The 14,446-nt window shown below is 46.4% G+C and overlaps 1 protein-coding gene across 3 annotated transcripts in view; it reads left to right on the top strand.

The window, feature by feature from the left end:
* The window catches only part of HLF (HLF transcription factor, PAR bZIP family member), a 65,527-nt gene that overhangs the window by 44,478 nt on the left and 6,603 nt on the right, over nt 1–14,446 (top strand). For all 3 annotated transcript variants that reach the window (XM_053568787.1, XM_053568788.1, XM_053568786.1), the window contains exon 3: nt 11,443–11,663. In XM_053568787.1, the coding sequence (XP_053424762.1) occupies nt 11,443–11,663 (221 nt within the window). The remainder of the gene's footprint in view (nt 1–11,442; nt 11,664–14,446) is intronic.

Here is a 14,446-nt window from a genome sequence, read left to right as displayed (position 1 = left end):
GAGTTGGAGGTTGCTGTGAGCTGTGTGAGGCCCCGGCACTCTACCGAGGGCCATAGGATGAGACTCTGTCTCTACAAAAAAAAAGAAGAGGGGAGCCCATTCTAGGGGGACCGAGGTACATTGCTTACTGGCTCAGCTTCGACATCTGTAAAGTGTGCCCTTTTGGCCCTGCCTTCTTCACAGGGCTGTAGATGTGCAGCGTGTAGTCAAGCAGGGTCTCCTGGATGCAGTGTGTTAATGGAAGCAGAAGCCTCCTCCCCTCAGGCTCCTCTGGGGAATGCAGGTGGGCTTGACAGCTGTCACCACTCATGGTGGGACTGGAGGAGAGGCCTGAGGAGGGCACTGGACCTGAGTCTCTAGTACATCCCCTGCCCCTGCCTCTTGTTGCTTGTCCTTTAGTGAGTAGAGTTGCGGGGCGGCTTGAGGTGGCCATTCTTTATCACCCCACTGTCACCATGACAGCCTTGGGAGAATCAGGCTGCTGCTCTTTCAGAAGGGACAGCTGCTATACAAAAGGACGGGAAGCCTGAGCTGGCAGCCAGCTACCTTAACCTCCCATGTCCCGGGTCTTAACCCACCATTCATTCCCTGCAGGTACAGCAGAAATTAGAAAATGCCTCTTCTTCTCTCACCACCATCCCATCACGCTGGTGTGGCGTGAGCCGCAGGGCAGGAGTGTGTGTGTGTGTGGTGAGGGATGGTGCCTCTGCTTGTGGCCATCGGACTCGCTGCAGGGGCCACCTGTTGTCAGATCTGACATTCATCTCATGCAGGGGATGTGCGTTCAGCACTGTGACTCCATTTCTGGCCACCCCATTGCATTGCTGCATCCCGAGGTGAAAGGACAGCCATAGAGTAGGAGGAGGGCAAGGAAAAAGGCATGGAGCTGTAGCTGCCCCATCTCCTGCTCCACATGGACCCCAGGTGTCTAGGGAGGGTCTCTGGGCCCAGGAAGAGGAGGTACAGGGTGCTCGGTTTGCTGTCTCAGGGGCAATAGTGAGAAGGCCATAGACCATGTGCCCTGACCACTAGTTGGAACAATGGTTGTGCCTCACTTCGCTGTCTTCTAACAGGCTGTGGCTGTGAGCGCCCCTGGTCTCACCTCTCTGCAAGGGTTCAGGAGGCAGATTTTGCTGACACCATTGGCAAAGAAAAGAAGTGTGATGATAAACACCCTTGGAATGAGAGGCCCTGCTAATCCGTCAAAGCTCCTGCCAAGTTAGAAGTCGCTGAGTCAAGTCAGGGCTGTTTTGAGTACTGATGCATGACCCCAGGGCAAAGCGCCGTCCTGGGCACAGGGTCACTCTGGGTGGCATCTAACAGGCTTTGCCTGGGCTGTAGCTCAAGGAAAATGGAGCTGAGGAGTGTGACAGGAGGGAGGTATGGACTCTCCACCTACCAGGGGACCTGCCCAGGTACTTCCCATCCCAGCCAGTCCCAGGAGGTGAGCATTATTATTATTATTTCCTCCATTTGACAGATGGGGGAACAAGACTCCGTGAGGCAGATTGACTGGCCGCGGGCCACAGAGCTGTGCAGGGACTTGGACCCGTGATGAAGCCTGTGTATCTGTGCCTTCTGATGAACTGAGCTGTCTCCTACAGGACAGGTCCAGACTGAGCTCGGGCCCACGTGGCAGCCTTGGAATGGGGTTCCGACTGTCTTGTCTTTGCCCAAACCAAACGTTAATGGGCATACTGATAATTTAAGGATAGCGATATAAGACGCATTTCCCCCATGAAGTGACGTTTGAAGCCACTGTCTTATTCACATGATAGAATATTTCAGAAACCCCTTCTTCCAGGAATCCTTACTCCTCTCCTGCTGGGGCACGGTCCCAGCTTATCCACAGACGTGGCATTGGCAAGAGCCCCAGCAGGTGGGTCAGCAGTTGTTTGTCAAATGCAGTCTTGCCCTTGGCACAAGCTCCCCCTTCAGGAGGATGGAGGGAGTGGAGGGCAGAGAGGGAGGGAAAGGAGAGAGGGAAAGGAGATGGGCTGCCTCGTCCATCGCCCAAGTTCCCGGGGCTCTTGTCTACCATAGGAAACGCTACCTGCCTCTTTGGGGGACTATCTCTTGTCTTGGACTAGAGAGGAGGGAACTGCAGAGTCTCCCCCTTTCTTCCTCTCCTGCCCTTTTGGTGGGAAGTGAAGTAGAGCATGAGCTGTGGGTCAGGCCAACTTGAACCTGACCTCCACTGGCCTTCCCCCTAGCTTTTTAGCTAAATGACTACTTTGTGCAGGTGTTTTCACCCTTCTGTACCTTGACTTTTTCTTTGATAAAATATGAGACACATGACTCAGAGGCTGAGGCAGGAGGATGGGGCTTGAGGCTAGGAGTTCAAGACCAGCCTAGGCAGCATAGCAGGGCCCTGTCCCCAAAACAAATGTGGGACATGGTGCCCCCCTTGTGGAGCTGATGGTATAGTGGAGTGTTGTCTATGAGCTCCTGGGTGAATGATTCTTATTCTCCCAGCACCAAGTTTTTTGCTTTCCCCTGGGACAAAAAAATGTAGGTTTTGGAGTGAGAAGGATGGAAAGAGAGGGTCTATTTTTCCATCTGCGTATTGAGTAACCTTGGGAAAATTATTCAGCATTTCTGAGCTTGTCTTAAACCTTCTGTTTCCATGCGTTTATTTCCACATCAGGAAAGTGGGGTTACTAACGATGCCACCTTCATGCAGCTCTCGTGAGGATCAGTGAAGTAACACATCTAAGGGGCGGGTGGGGGGGCAGGGGTGCCCTGCTACCCACCAGGGTCACTGATGTCAATCGTTGGTGGGCCAGGGAGCCCTGCCTGCCAGCCATGGAACTCCACCATGTTGGTCGTCTGGTCTCGGTAAGGAGTACTAGACACTCTCCTTCCTGATGTTTACATATAATGGATTGAGCCGGCCTTTCAGCATGGCACTTTAGCCTTATTTCTGTTGACAGCCTGAGAGTTGTTGGATAAGAGCTGCTGAGATCAAAGGGATCTTAACAGCGGGCCTTTCAGTGTATTTGGTCTGCAATCAGGGACTGAGCACTTACTGTGTGCCCCTCTGAACGAGGCACAAAGGAAGTGTGTATGGAAGGGGAGAGATTTGTTTTGCCTTAAAGTCAGCATATAAAGCTCAGAAGTCTTAAAAAAACATGAGCGTCGTGACAGCTTCCCAGCTGCTGGGGTCCAGAAGGACACTTTCCAGTTTAATCTTTGGCTCTGTCTCTCTCCTTTCCTTGTCTTTCTTTTTTCTCTTCACTTTTGAAACCTTTCTTTCCTTCCGTATTTTGTTTGTTAATTCCTTCCTTCACTTCTTTTTCCAAGCAGTCTTACATTCCCCCTTTCATTTCTGGATCCCCCTTGCTGCCTCTTCCTCTCTCAGGCACAGGCATTCTGGCAGGTAGCAGGTGCCACAGTGCCCTTCGGCTGAGAAGCCCCTCGGTCAGTTCTGGGTGTATCAGTTCTGTCCCATGTTGGGGTGAAACAGTCACCAGCAGCGGAGCGGCATGCTTTTTCCTCTTCCTTTTCTTCCTCTGCCCCATTTTCCTCTCTCTCTTCCTCTCTTCTCCCTTTCTAGGAGCTAGAATCATCTCTCAGCAGCATTTAACACAGTCTCCTGGAATGTACATGTGCCAATGGAAAGAAAACCCATTTTTTAAAAAAATAATGTTTTTGTATTACGATCTTTCAAAGTAAAAATGCTTATTATCGATAATTTTCAAAGTATAGAAAACAGGAGTAAAAAGAACCCTCATTTCCCCCAGCAGTCTTTGTTAGGATCTGGGAGCGTTCATGTCTGACTACTCAGTAGCTCATGCTATTCCGTCCACGCACATCCCCATCTAGACGCCGGGGCTGTAGCAGCAAATAAAACAAGGTCAGTGTGCCTTGAGGCTGACGTGCTAGTGGAGGGAGGCAGTCCACAACATCTGGGAAATTAAGGTAACTTTGGGGACCGGGTGGGGTGACTCACACCTGTAATCCTTATACTTTGGGAGGCTTCAGGAGGATTGCATGAGGTCAGGAGTGAGACCCATGTTTCTACTAAAAATAGAAAAAAAATAGCCAGATGTGGTACACGCCTGTAGCCCCAGCTACTTGAGAGACTAAGGCAGGAGAATTATTTGAGCCTAAGAGTTTGAGGTAGCTGTGAGCTATGATGATGCCACTGCCCACTAGCTGGGGTGACAGAGTGAGACTCTGTCTCAAAGAGAAAAAAAAATAAAGGTAACCTTGGAGAGAGAGAAATATGATAAAGGAAATGGAACAGGATGATTTGATAGGCAGCAGGCATGGGTAGAGGAAGTCAGGGGTTAGAGCAGGTAGCATGGGTGCTAAGATCTAAATGAGACAGAAGGACGAGGCAGGGAGAGAGCAGGGGAAGGATGCTTTAGGTAGAGAGAAAACCAAATACAGAGGCTTGGGTGGGATCACACTATGGGGGATGTGAGCAACAGAAAGATGGCCAGCTTGGCTCAGCAGATGAGTGTGGAGGAGCCTTGAACATCATCGACTATGGCAATGGGTAGCTTGTGTGTGTGTGGGGGGTGTTGACATGGGGAGGTGACCCCCCTCGGTCTGCATTTTTAGAGTATCTTCTGGTGTCTGTGTTGAGACATGAGGGAAGGAAGGAGAAGAGTTAGGATGTTGCAGTAGTTCAAAGAAGACAGGATTGGCTTAGCCGACGGGGAGTAGTGTGTTTATCTGATGTATTTTAAAGTATCTTGGATCATAGTATATGTATTTTATATTTGTTTTTGCATACAGATCATTTATTCCTTTCTAGGCATTATGCAAATGAGGACACTGAAACTCAGACAGAAGAACAAGAAAAAAAATTACCAGTTGGCCCTTTCCTCAATGCAGACCTTATTAGGATATGGAGGGGTATTTCTTTTTGGTCTTTTTATTCACAAAGGCCCAAGTTGATAACAGACATATGGCAGACTCAGAATTCAAACCTAAGTCTGACTCACTTCCAGCTTAACCACTACCCAGTAGAACTCTTAAATCCTGTTGTCCTAGTATGGGATTGTAAGCAGCCCCCCACACCCGACCCCCAACACAGCATCTCAGCTCGTGGCCGGTCATTTATGCCAGGAGACTGGTTTATTAAATAGTCACAGAATCTCAGTCCCATACACAGATCACTCACCTAGAATTGCTATGGGTCAGTCTGGTGGGTCTGCTGACCTAGGGTTCAGGTCTTAGGCTGACCAAGGCTAGCCTGCTGTGTGTGTCCTTTATCCTCCAGCAGGTGACACCAGGCATGTCTGTAGTGATGACAGACTGTACAGAGGCAGAAATGTGAGAGCCTCTTTAGTGGAACTGGCCCTGGCACTTCTGCCACATTGTGTTGGTCAGTACAAGTCGAGAGACCAGCCCAGATGCAAAGGGTGGGGAAACAGACTCTGCCTGGACCTGCCAGTCACATGGAATAGGACATGGGTGGAGGGAAGGGTGAGACCTTTGGCCATCAGGACGTTAGTACTAGGCCTTTACAGACAGAATAACGGGTTCTGGCTATCAGAATGGAAACTGGCTAATCTGGCCTCAGAGTCCCGAAAGACCCTATTCTTAGGCTATACTTATAAAGTCTTTAATCTCTGCACATACTGTGAGTGTTCTTTGTTGACCTTATTATGTTACTACAGTCTCCTAAATTAATTGACTGCCTATAATATAAAGGGGTTTGGGGAGACAGGAGTGGTTTAGAATGAAGTAGGTTGTCGGCCTTGATGATGATTCTCTTCTGAAAGCAGGACATGGCAAGAGGGTAAAAGGTGCAATTTCAAACCCAAATTATAGCTGGGTGTCATGGTGCTCACCTATAGTCCCAGCTGCTTGGGACACAGAGGTGGGAGGATTGCTTGAGTCACAGAGTTTGAGGCTGCAGCGAGCTATGATTATGCCACTGCACTCCCGCCTGAATAACAGGGAAAGACCCTGTCTCTTAAAAAAAATTAATAAATAAAAAGAAGCAGCAAATCCAAATTATAACTATCTTGTGTCCAGGAGCTCATGACAAGTAAGTAGACCCTAAACTGGTTATAGGAAGGAGGTAAGAAGTAGGCAGGCAGGAAAGATTTGAGAACAAACTTTGAATCACAAGGAATTTCATTCATCAATTCTTCAGAGAACCTTCTGGCCAAAATAAAAGTCATTTTCTCTGCTCCCAGCCTTACTGGATGGAGGGGAATGTTAGTAAGCTGACTATTCTCAGCGGTGATAGACATTAGGGCTTGGTATCTGTTTTGACATCACTGCTGCAAATCTAATGCTATGTTTATTTAACTGCCTAAACACGTCATAAAGTTTGGGGTGTGGCACTCTGCCTCAGGGATGAAATAATATGTAAAACTATCAGTTATTGATTTGATATAGTCATAAATTAAAAAGATAAACCATTGACAGAAGAAGAGATAAGGACAGTAGCCCCTGTTCTCATTCGCTGGAGACTGCTAGCTCATCGGCTAGTTGAATATGAGTTGCTAAATTCTCGCTACAGTATGTAAGAATATGAAACATGCTATTTCAGTTTCAGCATTTGGAGGTTTAGTCATGCCTGATCTGTGACAAATGTAAAGGCCGGCTTTGGGTTTGAAGGTGACGTTTAATCTCTTTTCAGATTTCATTAAGCCCTTTGTTCCACTCTTCCTCCGGAAATCCTCCTTGGTCCTTCCAGAAGTGACTTTCATTGTGATGCTTTAAGAGTCATCATGATGGGGTTGATCTTGTCCACTCCAGATCTTTTAAATAAAGCCTTGGAGATACACCAAGCTCATACTTAACAAATACAGGAGAAAACCACATGATTATCTCAATAAACAGTGAAAAGGCAATTGAGAAAATTTAATACATTGCTTCTGATTAAAAGCAAAAAACTTGCAGAGTTGTTATAGTGGCTCACATCTATAGTCATGGCACTCTGGGAGGCCCAGGCTTAAGTGCAGAAGTTTGAGATCAGGCTGAACAAGACACCATCTCTAAAACAAAAACAAAACAATAAAACCTCTCAGTACAATATGGCTTTGTCAAACTGTGTCCACTAAGATGCTAGAACAAACCTTCATACTACAGGGTGTGGAGAATTGGAAGCATTTTTCATGAAAGTCTGGGACAAGCAGCAATCAGTGGCTTCACCCCCCTTTTATTCTTCATTGTCTTAAAGAACTAGATAATGCAGTGAGACCAAACATTTAAAAAATGAAGGTAGGAATGATAAACATTGAAAGAAAGCCACCACTGTTCATAGAGGCAGAAGATAAAATTATTTGCCTGAACACTAAGAGAAATGAGAACTGTTAGAACTTGTAAGAGAGTAGAGTGGCTGTGGATATAAACCCAGCATTTTAAAACCAGGAGCTTCATACGTAAACCCAGCACTAACCAGTTAGGAAATAGAATTTACTCTAGTAACAACTCTTCTAAAACATCTAAGGAATAAATTTAGTGAAAATGTGAAAGGCTAAGATGAGCAAAACTACAAAACTCAGCTGATAAACGTAAAAAAAAAAAAAAAATCCCCCCAAAATAAAAATAGCATATTATGGGTAGAGTCAATATCTTAAAGATGTCTTCACATTAACCTATGGCTTTCACATATTCCTAATTTTAAAATTCCAATAGTAATTTCAAATATAATTTAACAGATACATTCTGAAACTCATCTAGAATAGTATATGTATAAAAGTGTCCAAGAAAATTTTCCAAAAAGGATAACAAGGTGGGGCCAGAACCTGCCTTATAAAATATCGACTTTGCTAACATCATTGTATTAAGACATTTGGGAAACATTTAGTAAGATCTTTGCTTATGCTGTACACCAAAATATATTCCAGGTGACTCAAATTATAAGCCAGTTATATTAAAGTATAAAGTTATATACATATGTTTATATACATACGTATGTATATGTATATAAAACAGAATTTTGAGATAAAGTATATATAAACCATAAAAGAGAAGATTTCTGTGTGTTACTACATTATCACGTAAAAGCACTTAATAGTTAAAATCTCTACAGGCAAACTTAGAACACAATGATATGGGAGAAAATACCTGCTATAGATACAACAGGTGAAAAGATCATATCCATAGTCTGCAAAGAGTTCTTAAAAATAAATAAATCCCACTTTAAAAGATCTGAAGAGGTAGTATGTAGAGAAGAAACAGATACCCAGTAATCACACGAGATGTTCATTGTCACTAGTAACCAAAGAAATGCAAATTAAAACAGTAGTCATATTCGTGCGTATCAGACTGGCAACAATTTAAAAATTAATATTTATAGGAAATATGTACTTTCATAAATGTTGGTACAAATGTAAATAGGTATGACATTTTTGGAGCACACTTTGGCAGTACATTTAGAAATGTAAAATGTGCATGCCTTTTATGTGAGCAGTCCCACTTTTAGAAATTTCTTGTACAAGTATAAACACCTAATAATTCATCACCTGGTGAATGATGACGTGAATTGTTATATGTCCAAGCAATGGAATACGCTTCACTCTTTACAGTGAACAAAGTAGTTCCATTTGTACTAACATAGGAAACTTCTTATGGGACCCTGATGTACTGGAAAAGTAATTTAAGATATGTGGGTAGCATAATCCCATTTGGTTATACCATTCATGTGTTAAAACTGAGACATGACAGGTTCCCGTCAGGCAATCAAGGGTGGTCACCTCCGGAAGAACAATGAGAGAGATTGAGGACTTAAAGTTCTTGATACATTTTCTCTACTTCTTGTAATTTCTTACATTAAAATTTTTATTTTATTAATTTTTTGAGATAGTGACTCACTCTGTTGCCCTGAGTAGAGTGCCATGGCATCATCACAGCTCACAGCAACCTCAAACTCCTAGGTTTGAACTATCTTCTTGCCTCAACCTCCCAAGTAGCTAGGACTACAGGTACCCACCACCATGCCTGGCTGGTTTTTCTGTTTTTAGTAGAGACAGGGTCTCACTCTTGCTCAGGCTGGTCTCGAACTCCTGAGCTCAGGCAATCTGCCTGTTTTGGCCTCCCAGAGTCGCTAGGATTATAGGTGTGAGCCACTGCACCCGGCCCCTCTATTAGAATTTTGTCAATCCACGTTTACAATTCACAATGATAGGAAAAACTACCTATTACCCAATGATACTGTTGACATTTTGGAGTAAAGGGGGTGGAGGGGAAATGAGTCCAGCAGAGTTAATTCAGTAGAAAATCTAGATAAATAAGATGGCACGAAGGTGCCTTTGGGGAGAAAGGGGCTGGCTGGCTTTGCTTCTCAGCTCCTTTGCTGTTTGCTGTGTGATACAGGGGAAGCCCTGAAGCTTGTCTGTGGTCCCTTAGGTTTTCTGCATTCTGCAGGTGGGGCTGACCTACTTCTGCTGGGGGAATGAGCTAGAGAGAAAGAGTGCCAAGGAAAGCTCCTCCTAAGTGGGAAGTGTTACTGTGAGAATGTCCATGAATGAAAGGCAGAGTCCAGTGTCTCCAGGGGCCACTGCTGAATGAGGGAGGCTCTCTGTAGAAGCTGAACTGTGAAGCATGCACCCTGGTGAGGAGTCAGGTGGGATAAAATAAATAAAGCATGAAAGACCACATGGTGTGGTCGAGGAGAAGTGTATGTGTGTGAGAACATACCTGAAACAGTAAAGGAGAACGTGTTAATATAGCATCATAAACAGGGTGTTGAAGTACTCAGGAGGAACTTGAGGTTTAAAGTAGCCTGGGGCAATTAGATTTGGGAAGTATGAGGAGATGTTCCCAGGGGATAGGAGGAAGGCGAATAGGCCTTTGTGAGAGTGGGAATGGGCAGGGGTCGTGGTGAAGGGGCATTGAGCAGCTTCATTACCAAGTTCAAAGAGAGTCTCGAAAGGGAAAATAAAACCCCCATTTGACTCAGATGTGGTTCATTTTCTGAGGCAATGTCAAGAAGCACAGATCAAATCTAGCTAGACACTATCCGATAGAGAACTCAGCAGTCTAGGAGCTGGAGCTGAGCTGTGGCTTGGCTAGCGAGAAATCTCCATCCTCTGCCAGTGCCTTGGGGCCCATCTCTTCCTCTTTGGCAAGCAGGATGCAAAGAGAGCTCAAAGCCGAGAGGGGGCCTAGAAGGTCACCCAGAGCATTCATTTTGCAAACTCCCTACCAGGCCCTTCCAGAAGACAGACGAGCACGGTTTCACAGTTTTGCTAGAATCCCAGCCAATGGCCTCGTGCTTTGGCCTGAGGTAGGTTTTAATAAAACCTGAAGAATACCTCACACAGGGGCTTACCATTGGCAGCAAGGAAGAGGAGGAGATGGGCCAAACACAGCCTAGCTGTATCCTCTCGTTTATTTTCTGGGCGTGAAAGGAGCGATTATAAAATACAGACAAAATGAGAAGTTCAGATTCAGAGCTCCCAGCATAAACATTTGGGTCTGTTATTAAGTTCGGCTCTGACCAACAGACACATTCAGACACACAGTAAACCCATTGTTCTCTGGATGTTGGTGCATTTCAGTGGTGTAGCCTTTAGAACCCTCCGAGTGGAGGTTATGTCTTCTCCATTATGTCCTTTATAATATGGTAAACATTTCTTGAACTGGTCCCCTTCTCACCATCTCCACTGCCACCATTAATGAGTGCAGAGTTGCTCACAACAGCATTGTATGTGATCTGTTTCCAGCAGGCCCCCTGTAACCCATTCATCACGGTGCCAGAGTCTGCTTCCCAGACTCCAGCTGTTTATCCCTTCACTGCTCCGGATCCTCCAGTGACATGTGGGGGCTCTGTTCTCTCCCCACCACCCACTTTCTTGTCTTAATGCCTCTTCCCTCTCTGTATCATCTCTTGATTCAGTGCTATAGCCAACCCAAGACTAGTTATGGTTCTTCACATATGCAAACCTCTGTCTTGTCTTTATGCCTGCAATACCTTTTTTGCCGATAATGGTTTGTCTCAAGACTCTGCTGCGCCAAGGGTCACCTCTTGGAAGTGCTCCCTAGCCACCTTTGTGTTTCCGCATGCCCTGGAAGCATGTGAGGTTTACCTGTGTCCCATCACCTGCACTCCATCCTAACTGGCTCGTTAGTGGTCTCCCTCTTCCACCTGGAAAAGGTAAAAGTCACGTAGTTCTATCCATTGCACCTTGCAGAGTGCCTGGCACATAGTTGGCGCTCTGTGAACGTGGGATAGGAAAGAACGAATGCGTATGTTTTTAACTGTCTCTCCCTCCCCAGTTTGTCAACATGTGTATGTGGGTCTCTGTTTTGCTTGATAGGATATGAGTCAAGCTGCACTCAGCCCACTGTGTTCTCAGAAACAGAGTGAGGATGAGTAAGATGAGGATGAGGATGGGCAAGGATGATGCTGGGGTGACGTATATAAGTGAGGTGAGGACTCTTGCCACAGATCCCACAGCATTGAGTAGCTTCCTACTGTGTCTCCCTGGTGTGTTCATGAATTACAACCCCTGTGTTTTGTTCCAGGTCAGCTGTTGCCAGCAAACCGCAATACACCGAGTCCCATTGACCCTGACACCATCCAAGTCCCAGTGGGCTATGAGCCAGACCCGGCAGATCTTGCCCTCTCCAGCATCCCTGGCCAGGAAATGTTTGACCCTCGTAAACGCAAGTTCTCCGAAGAAGAACTGAAGCCACAACCTATGATTAAGAAAGCCCGCAAAGTCTTCATCCCTGACGATCTGAAGGTAAATTGGAACTGGTAATCAGGGTTTGGGCGAAGGCAGAGTGGGATGAAGATGCTAATTAAATGAGTGACCCCTAGGAAAAGCACAAAAGCTAAGGCGTGAAGGACTTGTGAGTTTTGGTACCGTTTCATGGCATGGGACTGTAGGCAAGTTGCTTCCCCTCTGGGCGTCTTCTGAAATATGCTTTTGTGTCTTGATACTGAACAGAAATAAGGAGAATAGTGAAATTGTTAGAGTGATTTTTAAGTCTGTGAAGGAAGTAAACATGCTACTATCCGCCAGGCAACACACGGAAGCCGAATGAAGTACAATCAGGATCTTTCCAGGTTAGAAAGAGAGAGAAAGTTATTTGGAAAAGGGCATCTGGACTTCATAGGGTTGCAAGGGTTACATTCCTTGGAATTGTTGATAATTAACTGCTGCCATTTCCCTTTGGGCCTTGAGGAAAAACCACCAGAGACAGGACCTCCCTCCAGATTGCCAACCTTGAAGGACCAGGGTGGGATTTTGTGAAGGAAGCTGGTGGGTTCCCTGACCCCCCTATTGACATCACTTCCTGTCTCAAGTGGTGCTCACTTGAGTATCTTAGGAAAGGTTAATTCTTGGTTGATTTTCTCCATTATGTTGAAGCAACACATGGTTTATAAGGGGAAATAATGTATTTTTCCCATGTTCAAACACAACATGAATGGTACATTAAAATGGGATTTTTTTTTTTTTTCAAAATGCGGCCATATCTGCAAAGATGAAAGTGGAACAATTTTTGGCCGTTGCTTAGAATTCTTTGAGTCTCTGCTTCTTTCCATCACACGGACAGTAGAGATACGATTAAGGCAGTGGAGCTGGGCTGTTAGCCCTCTCCTAACATCTGACCCCCATTTCTCAATCCTGAATATGGTTACTGTGGAGAGACACTCTTAGGTAAGGAAAATGGGAATTTGAAACATTATCTGAACTGATTTTGACCACATGCTCCTGCTTTTCCCGTCTGGAAAGGGCTCCAAAGGCAGAAGTACCTGGCAGATTTAAATCCCTGCTGACATCTGCATGCCTGACACTACCTTAATTAATGCAGATTGGGAAAACGTCAGGGCTGAAAGGGACCTTCGAGAGTGCTTAGTCCAAAGTTTTCATCTTGCAGTTGAAGAAATGGAGAAGCAGAAAAGTAAAGTAAGGTCAACTCTGCCTGTTCGAGGAAGGCCCAGCCTGGCTCCCAAAGGTGGTTTAAGGTCTTGGTTTAACTTCCAAAAAGGTCTTGGCAGCGTGTTGGCCCTGACAGGGATATCAACAGGGGCCTTTGGTGACAGATCAAGAGCTGTCACTCTGAGAAGCACAAAAGGAAAATGCATGGTAAGAAACAGCAGAAAATCTAACCGGTTAAGGTGTCATGGTTAGACTGAGTGGGAGTAAGAAAGGGGCTGGGCTTGGGCCCTGGGCAGGGAGGGACTTTGCTTCATGGGGTTGCTTTTCCTAGCCTGTGTTCTTAGCAGGCCAATTCTTTGTGTATTTTGGAGCCTTGTCTCTTAAACTGGGGAGCCTGTTCACCTGGATTTCCTCTTCAGCAGAGGGTGGTCTGAAAGGATGTTGCTCAGTAGTAGATAGACCTTCCAGCCAGACCTTCACAGAGTCTCCAGATTTACCTGTTCAAAGCCAAGAACGAGACTACTTATTGACCCCAGGTAACCATGGCAACAAAGAGTCCACGAAAACCCCATTTGTTCTGGAATTATACACATTACTGCCATTGTGGCCAGGCCTGCCCTTTGCACTTGGTGGACGAGAAATGGGCAGGAACGCTCTCCTGCCGTGTCCTTGGTTTTGTTCTTTTTCAGTCCTTCAGTGAAAGCTCCAGCCACAGCAGGGGCTGGGGTGAAGCAGGAAGCAGAGCTGACCATGTTTTTCCCTCCAGCAGAGGGGACTGAGCTAAGGGTGCGTGGGAGAGAAGGGGTCTCTGGCCCCCCAGTGTTAGATGAGCAAACCCGTTCAATGCGGTGGCCCCTGGAAAGCACGGACTGCCTCACAGCAGCCTGAACTTCCTCTCTGGAGCCTGCCCTTGGGGTGAGCATGCACCCCGAGGAGAGTTAAGGGATGATATACTGGGATTCCTAGCCCAAAAGAAGTTTCACCATCTTGATTTATTCAGCCACTTGACCAATATTTTTTACTGCTAGTGAGAGCCAAGCCCTATCTCAGGGACTGGGATACCAAGGTGAGCCAGTATCAACCCTTCCGGTCCTCATGGCACTTTCAGTCTGATAAGAAAGAGGGAGGGAGGACCCGTGGAGAGGGGCAGGGCTATGTGGGTCCTTCCTTGCCGGGTGGGGGTCACTGGGTAGCCAGAGGGCGTCAGCACCTGTGGGAGGCAGAAGGCAAGGGGGCGGGGGGCAAGTGTATCAGCTCTGTTCGAGATGCTGTTTCCTCTTGCCCCCAGCCCTCTGTGTGACCAGGGGAGGCAGGTTGCTGTTCCTGGAACAGGACACTCTTCCTCCCATCCTTCCTGCCTTCTGCATCCTCTGCTCCACCCTGCTCCCAGCTCCCCTCCCACCTGAGAGGTTTGCTTTGCATTCCACACCTTTGCTGGCTCATCTGCATGTGTGGACAGGTGAGGCTAGGAAACAAGGCACATTAGACGTGAGAAGAGTTCTAAGTAAGAGGTGGAGAGGTTGGCTGTTACCCTCAGGTCAGCTGGTGACTCTGTGGTCCTTAAGACCTGGTTGTGTTGTCCCAGACCACCTGGTCTGTGGCATTCGGTGGGACCCCTAATCCCTCGCCCGCCACACATG

This window comes from Nycticebus coucang, chromosome 18 (genome assembly GCF_027406575.1).
Source record: "Nycticebus coucang isolate mNycCou1 chromosome 18, mNycCou1.pri, whole genome shotgun sequence".
Lineage (NCBI taxonomy): Eukaryota > Metazoa > Chordata > Mammalia > Primates > Lorisidae > Nycticebus > Nycticebus coucang.
The sequence above is the reverse complement of the archived record's forward strand: the minus strand, read 5'-3'. Positions and strand labels throughout refer to the sequence as shown.